The following is a 10000-nucleotide window of genomic DNA, read 5'->3' as shown; positions in this document are numbered from 1 at the left end:
TTATCATTAGATGAACAGAAAGACTATTGATTAAGAACAGGAAATACTGAAGATTCTGCGGTGTCAGTGAATGTGTTCATGTGCAGAAATGAGGATCTGTTGAGTCTGATCTACTGATTTACAATATCTGACTGAAATGTGAGCTGGGTTACGAGTCCATTTATCCCTCGTCTGAGGTTCTTCATTGTAAAACAAGTGACTTTAACTTGGCTCAGTGTCTTCAGCAGTGTATCACACACACACACACACACACACACACACACACACACACACACACACACACGCACGCAGTGTTCTCCAGCTGTCATGTGGTTCAGCAAGCAGATGGAGGCCATTTGTTCGTCAGTGATATTTCTTCATTACTGTCATCAGGGACTGCTCTTAATGTTTGGATCGCTCTCTTCTGTTAATGAGGACATGTTTGTTTAAGTGATAAACTGCCTGGCGACGACACGAAGAGCAAACGCTAACAAACAGCTCTGGTGCTCATCCAGAACTCAGAAAAACACACGCACAACAAGTTCTCCACCGCTTCCTTTGATAACACTCAGCTAATTAGTTCTCCATCACTCCTGTCACAACCAGGAGATCCATCCACACTCAACAATACACAACTAGTTCTCAAACTAACTAGTTCCCCATCGCTTCCTTTGATAACACTCAGCTGACTAGATCTCAATCACTGCCATCATAACTAAAGCATCCGTCCACCCTCAACAACACTCAACAAACTAGTTCTTAAACTAACTTATTCATCACTCCTTTAACAAGACATCTCTAACTAGTTTTCCATCATTCCACTCAACAAACTAATTCTCCAACTAACAAACTCTCAAACTAACTAGTTCTCTATTGGTTCCCCTATCAAGACACAACTAACTAGTTCTCCATCCCTCCCCTAAATCAGGCTCAACAAACTAGTTCTCAAACTAGGTCTCCATCATTCCACTCAACAGCACCAAACTAACTAGATCTCCATCACTTCCCTCAAGAAGACTCAAAGTTGTTCTCAAACTAACTAGTTCTTCATAATTACACTTAACAAACTAGTTCTTAATCTAACTAGTTCCCCATCACTCTATTCAACAACAGTCAAAAAAAAGAAGTTCTAGTTCTCTGTTGTTCCCTCAACAAGACACAACTCACTAGTTCTCAATCCCTCCCCTCACAAAGATCAGCAAACTAGTTCTCAAACTAACTAGTTCTTCATAAATCCACTCAGCAACAACAAACTAGTCACTCATCAATCACTGGTATGAGAACTATTTGGTTGAGTGTTGTTGAGGATAATGATGATGAACTAGTCAGTTTAAGAACTAGTATTTTTTAGTTTTGTTGGGTGGAAGGATGGAGAACTAGTTAGTTTGAGAACTAGTCAGTTTGAGAACTAGTCTATTGAGTGTTGCTGGGGGAAGAATGGAAAACTAGTTAGTTTGAGAACTAGTTTGTTGAGTGTTGTCGGGGGGAAGAATGGAGAACTAGTTAGTTTGAGAACTAGTCAGTTTGAGAACTAGTTTGTTATGTGTTGCTTGGAGGAAGAATGGAAAACTAGTTAGTTTGAGAACTAGTTTGTTGAGTGTTGTCGGGGGGAAGCATGGAGAACTAGTTAGTTTGAGAACTAGTTTGTTGAGTGTTGTTGGGGGAAGGATGGAGAACTAGTTAGTTTGAGAACTAGTCAGTTTGAGAACTAGTTTGTTGAGTGTTGTCGGGGGGAAGCATGGAGAACTAGTTAGTTTGAGAACTAGTCTATTGAGTGTTGCTGGGGGAAGAATGGAAAACTTGTTAGTTTGAGAACTAGTTTGTTGAGTGTTGTCGGGGGGAAGCATGGAGAACTAGTTAGTTTGAGAACTAGTTTGTTGAGTGTTGTTGGGGGAAGGATGGAGAACTAGTTAGTTTGAGAACTAGTCAGTTTGAGAACTAGTTTGTTGAGTGTTGTCGGGGGGAAGAATGGAGAACTAGTTAGTTTGAGAACTAGTCAGTTTGAGAACTAGTTTGTTATGTGTTGCTTGGAGGAAGAATGGAAAACTAGTTAGTTTGAGAACTAGTTTGTTGAGTGTTGTCGGGGGGAAGCATGGAGAACTAGTTAGTTTGAGAACTAGTTTGTTGAGTGTTGTTGGGGGAAGGATGGAGAACTAGTTAGTTTGAGAACTAGTCAGTTTGAGAACTAGTCTATTGAGTGTTGCTGGGGGAAGGATGGAGAACTAATTAGTTTGAGAACTAGCCTGTTGAGTGTTGTTGGGGGAAGGATGGAGAACTAATTAGTTTGAGAACTAGTCTATTGAGTGTTGCTGGGGGAAGCATGGAGAACTAATTAGTTTGAGAACTAGCCTGTTGAGTGTTGTTGGGGGAAGGATGGAGAACTAATTAGTTTGAGAACTAGTCTATTGAGTGTTGCTGGGGGAAGGATGGAGAACTAATTAGTTTGAGAACTAGCCTGTTGAGTGTTGTTGGGGGAAGGATGGAGAACTAATTAGTTTGAGAACTAGTCTATTGAGTGTTGCTGGGGGAAGGATGGAGAACTAATTAGTTTGAGAACTAGTTTGTTGAGTGTTGTTGGGGGAAGGATGGAGAACTAGTTAGTTTGAGAACTAGTCAGTTTGAGAACTAGTCTATTGAGTGTTGCTGGGGGAAGGATGGAGAACTAATTAGTTTGAGAACTAGCCTGTTGAGTGTTGTTGGGGGAAGGATGGAGAACTAATTAGTTTGAGAACTAGTCTATTGAGTGTTGCTGGGGGAAGGATGGAGAACTAATTAGTTTGAGAACTAGCCTGTTGAGTGTTGTTGGGGGAAGGATGGAGAACTAATTAGTTTGAGAACTAGTCTATTGAGTGTTGCTGGGGGAAGAATGGAAAACTTGTTAGTTTGAGAACTAGTCAGTTTGAGAACTAGTATGTTGAGTGTTGTTGAGGGAAATGATGGAGAACTAGTTAGTTTGAGAACTAGTTAGTTTGATTTTTTTTGTTGAGTGTTCAAGAAGGGAAGGTAAGTAAGGGAAGTAGTCAGTTTGAGAACTAGTTTGTTGAGTGTTGTTGAGGGGAATGATGGAAAACTAGTTAGTTTGAGAACTAGTCGGTTTGAGAACTAGTTTGTTGAGTGTTGTTGAGGGAAATGATGGAGAACTAGTTATCATGAGAACTACTTAGTTTGAGAACTAGTTTGTTGAGTGTTGTTAAGGGGAAGGATTGAAAACTAGTTAGTTTGAAAAGTTAGTTAGTTAGAAAGAGTTAATGATCTATTACTCCCCTCAAACAAACCAGTTCTTCATCATTCCCCCCAACAACAATCAACATTCAGATGTCTCTGCTGTGATTGGTCAGACGTCTCTGCTGTGATTGGTCAGATGTCTCTGCTGTGATTGGTCAGATGTCTCTGCTGTGATTGGTCAGATGTCTCTGCTGTGATTGGTCAGATGTCTCTGCTGTGATAGGTCAGATGTCTCGACTGTGATTGATCAGATATCCCTGCTGTGATTGGTCAGACATGGTCAGATGTGTGTGCTGTAATTGGTCATAAAGCTGATACAAACCAGCATCAGAGAAGAAGCTGAACTGCATTAGACTCAGCAGAGTAATGATGGTGAACCGTCACAGATCATCATTCTGACCAACATGAGGGATTCTGGGTGTTTTACACACTCAGCGGACCACCGGAGCAGCCCTCGCCTTATTAATATTCCATTAGCAAACAGAGGAACATCAAAACTGTGCTCTCATCCTGAGCAGAAGAGGAAACCTGACGCACAATCCTGAGGAGTGGAGAAAGACAAACCCTGCACTGCTTCTAGAAGAACTGAGCCTTTCTCATGAGGGTGTGAAGATGTTATCTAAATCAGACACAAAGACACAATGATGGACCTCACTGATGGAGAGAACTACAATCCCATGAAGCATTGCACGTGTTAAAAATGAGGGATGAATATAACACAATTATTGAAGTTTTTCATGTCACCCGAGTGGGTGGGGCTAAAGATTTTGCTGCACTTTATTTACTGCGACTGTCCGATTGGTGGATTTTCTGCACAGCATTATGGGTAATGTAGTTTTACCCGCACAACAAAAGCTGAGAGAATATGCATGTGCTGAATATGTATATGTGTGTTTAAATATATATATATATATATATACTTTTGTGTGTGTGTGCTTGCGTGCATATGTGTGTGTGAGAGAGAGTGTAAGCGAGTGTGAGCGCGTGCGTGTCTCTATGCATGTGATATTTATATGCCTTTGTGTGTGTGTGTGTCTGTGTGTGTGTGTGTGTGTGTGTGTGCATGCATGCATGTATGTCTATATGTGGTAGTGTGTGTGTGCTGATTTGGTGTTTGTGTGTATATGAGGTAGTGTGTGGAGGTGTGTGTGTGTGTGTGTGTGTGTGTGACCTGCAGCCACAGGTTGAAGTTGTCTCTCCACTCTCCGTTGACGGTGCAGTGAAATGTGGCCGTCTGTCCTGCGTTCACCTCCACACCCTTAATGTGGAGGAAGTGCGGCGTGTTCACTGAAGAAGAGAAACAGACACACATTACTGGACTACACACACACGCACACACACACACGCACACACACAAACATATTTATATATATATACATCACAGATGAACTCATATATATATTTATATATATCACACATATACATGCGCGCACACACATACACACGCACACTCACAAACATACACACGCAGGAGCACACATGTGCGCACACAAACATATATATGTATATACATACATATAAACATCACACATACATTCATTTATACATCACACACACACACACACACACACGCACACACACACACACACACACACAGGCATATAAATATTACACCATACAGACACACACGCATACATATAAGATACAAACACACACACACGCACACACACGCACACACACACGCACTCACATGCACACACACGCACACACACACAGGCATTTAAATATCACACCATACAGACACACACGCATACATATAAGATACAAACACACACACACACGCACGCACAAACATGGCACACGCACGCACTCACACTAACTCACTTACACTCTCTCACACACACGCACGCACACACAAACTTATATATATAATCGCATATACAAACATCACTTACACTCAAGCATGCACACACACACACACACACACACATCCACATGCACAAGCACACACACAAGCGTATAAACAAACATATTCACATTCACTTACACTCTATCACACACACATATGCACGCGCACACACACACACACACACACAGAAAAGTATATATATATTTAAACATCACATATACATTTACATCACAAGCACACACACACACACACACACACACACACACACACATGGCACACACGCACTCACACTAACTTACTTACACTCTCTCACACACGCACGCACGCACACACAAACTTATATATATAATCACATATACATACATCACTTACACTCAAGCATGCACACACACACAAACACACACACACACACACATCCACATGCACAAGCACACACACAAGCGTATAAACAAACATATTAATACACACACATAGGAAAATAGATATAAATATCAAGCGAGCACCCACAAACACACACACACAAACACACCCACCCACCCCCACACACACAAACACACAAACAAACACACACGCACATGCACACGCACACACGCGCGCACGCACATACACCCAAACACACCCACCCACCCACCCCCCCACACACAAACGCACGCACACGCACACACGCATGCACGCGCACGCACACACACACAAACACAGGCATATGCATATAAATATCACGCACACACAAACTCATATGCACACATCCATACATATAGAGATGTTAGTGTGTGTGTGTGTGTGTGTGTGTGTGTGTGTGTGTGTGTGTGTGTGTGTGTGTGTAAGAGACTTAAGACACATTTAAGACTAAAATAAAGAAAAATAAAAGCTGAAAACAGTGCAAATAAACACACTTATTGGAAATGAGAGCTAAATTATTTCTCAGATTTCATTAGCAGATAATTAAATCACTTCACATATCTCAAGTGACTTCTGCAAAAGTTCAGTGTGTGCATCTCGTTTTCCAGCACACACACACACACACGCACACACACACACACACACACGCGCACACACACACGCGCACACACACACGCGCACACACACACACACACGCGCACACACACACACACACACACGCGCACACACACACACACACCTGCGCACACACACACACACACACACACACACACACACACACACACACACACACACAAACACACACAGAAGAGGAGTATTAATAGGTGTTTGCAGTGATTCTCATTAACTGGGCTCCAGCATTACAGCATGTTCCACCACTAATATCAATATCAGCCCCTCAACCTTCTTGTTTTCCGCAAGAGTCATCTCTGTATGGCTTTTTCATTTCATCTGCTAATAATATTCCCCTAAAACACCACCCTTAACTCTATCGATCGGCCTTTAAACCAGTTCTCATTAGTCTCCACAACAAAGCGCACTCATATCTGGGTCAATATGCATTTAAGAGCCGGCGCATCAGAGAGATGAAGGTTCATTTAAATCCAGTTATGATGTATAATGTTTGACCAGACCGCCGTGACCTTGAATTGATCCTGCACAGACACGGAAACACTGATCATTTAATCCGCTCTCAGTGTTTCAGCACCTGTATTATTCTCTTCTGTCTTGCTCTTATTGACAGTAGAGTTTTCCCTGATACACCGTAAAACATGCTTCTCTTACTCAGAGGTTTTGTCTTGTTCTAGTCCAAATATCAGAAAACTCTTACATCAGGAAGCAGTTTTAGACAAGCAAATAATATCATGTTGTTTTCAGAAATAATGAGTCAAAAATGAAGTGAGTTTTTCATTAAAACAAGCAAAATAATCTGCCAAAAGTTAAATAATATAATATGGAAATGCCAGTGTGCAGCGTCGAGCAGCATAATGAGCCGCTTGTTCAATGGCAAATCAATGGAAGATCAATAGTCTCAACACAATTAGGTTACAATGGCCATGTCAATCTGGTGACAAATAAAGTCAATAACAACATGCAGATCTCCACCTGTGGTGTAAACATGCGCATGACTGAGCTCAGGTTTACTTTTACATCCATTCAGAACTGATACTGGATAAACACCCTGTTTATAAAGCTCACAGAGGCACATTGAGATGCTCATATTTCTAGAAATGAGAAACATAAAGACATGAAAGTACACATGGAACAAAGAAAAGTTTATTAAATACCAAAATTTAAAAGGATATTAAGAGATCTGCAACATGTCTATATTTACAGGACTTCAAATATTGGACAATGTACTTTTTTCACTTATGAACTGTCGCCATTGGCATACAATGCAGCAAAGATTACTTAAATCATAAAATCTGACTAACAGACCTGCCAATCTCTGTGTTAAAATAACATATTGATGCTGCCATCATTCTAAAGTCATTTTTCCCTCATGTAATTTGAGCGCAGGTTTATTTTTGCATGATATTGGACAAAACTGTCAATAATCCTGTTTATAAAGCTCACGGAGGCACATTGAGATCCTTATATCTCTAGATACGGAAAACATAAAGACTTAAAAATACACATGGAACAAAGAAAAGTTTATTAAATACCAAAATCTAAAAGGATATTAAGAGATCTTTAATACTTCTAGATTTACAGGCTCGCAAACTTTGGGCAAATGCACTTTTTACACTGTTTGGAACTGTCGCCATTGGCGTATAACGCAGCAAAGATGACTAAAATCATCCAATCTGACTAACAGACCTGCCAATCTCTGTGTTAAAATAGTATATTGATGCTGCCAATGCTCTGAAGTAATTTTTCCCTCATGTATTTGAGCGCAGGTTTATTTTTGCATGATGTTGGACAAAACTGTCAATAATCGTGTCTATAAAGCTCACTGAGCCACTTTGAGATCCTTATACATTTGGAAATAAACAATATAGAGCCTTACAAATACACATGTGAAAAGAGAAGCGCATTCAAAACCAAAATCTAAAAGGATATTAAGAGATCTGCAACATGTCTATATTTACAGGACTTCAAATATTGGACAATGTACTTTTTTCACTCGTTTGAACTGTCGCCATTGGCGTATAATGCAGTAAAGTCATCAGATTTCACTAATAGACCTGCCAATCTCTGTGTTAAAATAATATATTGATGCTGCCATCATTCTAAAGTCATTTTCCCTCATGTAATTTAAGTGCAGGTGTATTTTTGCATGATATTGGAAAAAACTGTCAATAATCGTGTCTATAAAGCTCACGGAGGCACATTGAGATCATTACATCTTTGCACATAAACAATAAAGAGCCTTACAAATACACATGTGAAAAGAGAAGTGCATTAAAAAAAAATCTAAAGGGATATTAAGAGATCTGTAATACTTCTACATTTAAAGGCTTGGAATCGTTGGGAAAATATACTTTTTTCACCATTTTTGAACTGTCGCCATTGGCATATAATGCAGCAAACCTTACTAAAATCATCCAATCTGACTAACAGACCTGCCAATCTCTGTGTTAAAATAATATATTGATGCTGCCAATGCTCTGAAGTCATTTTTTCCTCATGTAATTTGAGCGCAGGTTTATTTTTGCATGATGTTGGACAAAACTGTCAATAATCCTGTCTATAAAGCTCACGGAGACACTTTGAGATCCTTATATCTTTGGAAATAAACAATATAGAGCCTTACAAATACACATGTGAAAAGAGAAGTGCATTCAAAACCAAAATCTAAAAGGATATTAAGAGATCTGCAACATGTCTATATTTACAGGACGTCAAATATTGGACAATGTACTTTTTTCACTCGTTTGAACTGTCGCCATTGGTGTATAATGCAGCAAAGTCATCAGATTTCACTAATAGACCTGCCAATCTCTGTGTTTAAATAATATATTGATGCTGCCAAAGCTCTAAAGTCATTTTTCCCTCATGCAATTTCAGTGCAGGATTTTTTTGCATGATGTTGGACAAAACTGTCAATAACTCTGTCTATAAAGCTTAAAGAGCCACTTTGAGATCCTTACATCCTTGGAAATAAACAATATAGAGCCTTACAAATACACATGTGAACAGAGAAGTGCATTAAAAAACAAAATCTTAAAGGATATTAAGAGATCTGTAATACTTCTACATTTACATGCTTGCAAACATTGGGCAAATGCACTTTTTACACTATTGGCGTATAATGCAGCAATGATTCCAGAAGTCATCAGATTTCACTAACAGACCTGCCAATCTCAGTGTTAAAATAATATATTGATGCTGCCAATGCTCTGAAGTAATTTTTTCCTCATGTAATTGAGCGCAGGTTTATTTTTGCATGATATTGGACAAAACTGTCAATAATCGTGTCTATAAAGCTCAAGAAGCTACTTTGAGATCCTTACATCTTTGGAAATAAACAATATAAAGCCTTACAAATACACATGTGAAAAGAGAAGCGCATTCAAAACCAAAATCTAAAAGGATATTAAGAGATCTTTAATACTTCTAGATTTACAGGTTTGCAAACTTTGGGCAAATGCACTTTTTACACTATAATACAGCAATGATTCCTAAAGTCATCAGATTTCACTAATAGACCTGCCAAAATCTGTGTTAAAATAATATATTGATCCTGCCATCTTTTAAAGTCATTTTCCTTCATGTAATGAAGCACTGGTTTATTTATTTATTTTTGCATACTTACATTGGACAAAACAGTCAATAATCCTTATATCAAGCTCACAGAGGCACGTTGAGATCCTTTTATCTCTTGAAATGAAGAACATAGAGAAATACAAACACACAAAGGAAAAGAAAAGTTTATTAAAAGAGCAAAATCTAATCTGATATTAGAGGACCTTTAATGTGTTTATTTACAAACTTTGGGAAAACCCCGACGCTTTTTCACTCTTATGAACTGTCGCCATTGGCGTATAATGCAGCAAAGATTACTGAAGTCATCAGATTTCACTAATAGAGCTGCCAATCTCTGTG

The 10000-nt window shown here is 39.3% G+C and overlaps 1 protein-coding gene across 22 annotated transcripts in view; it reads right to left on the bottom strand.

The window, feature by feature from the left end:
• Positions 1–10000, bottom strand: part of si:ch1073-391i24.1 — a 329366-nt gene that overhangs the window by 170352 nt on the left and 149014 nt on the right. For all 22 annotated transcript variants that reach the window (XR_015477484.1, XR_015477485.1, XR_015477486.1 and 19 more), the window contains 1 exon segment: positions 4376–4491. Coding sequence is in view for 8 of the 22 variants with exons in the window: in NM_001443393.1 (NP_001430322.1) it covers positions 4376–4491 (116 nt within the window). In the remaining 14 variants the exon portion in view is untranslated.

Source organism: Danio rerio, chromosome 2, assembly GCF_052040795.2.
Source record: "Danio rerio strain M-AB ecotype USA chromosome 2, GRCz13ab, whole genome shotgun sequence".
In the NCBI taxonomy this organism is placed as follows: Eukaryota; Metazoa; Chordata; class Actinopteri; order Cypriniformes; family Danionidae; genus Danio; species Danio rerio.
This window is presented reverse-complemented; position numbering and strand designations above follow the sequence as displayed.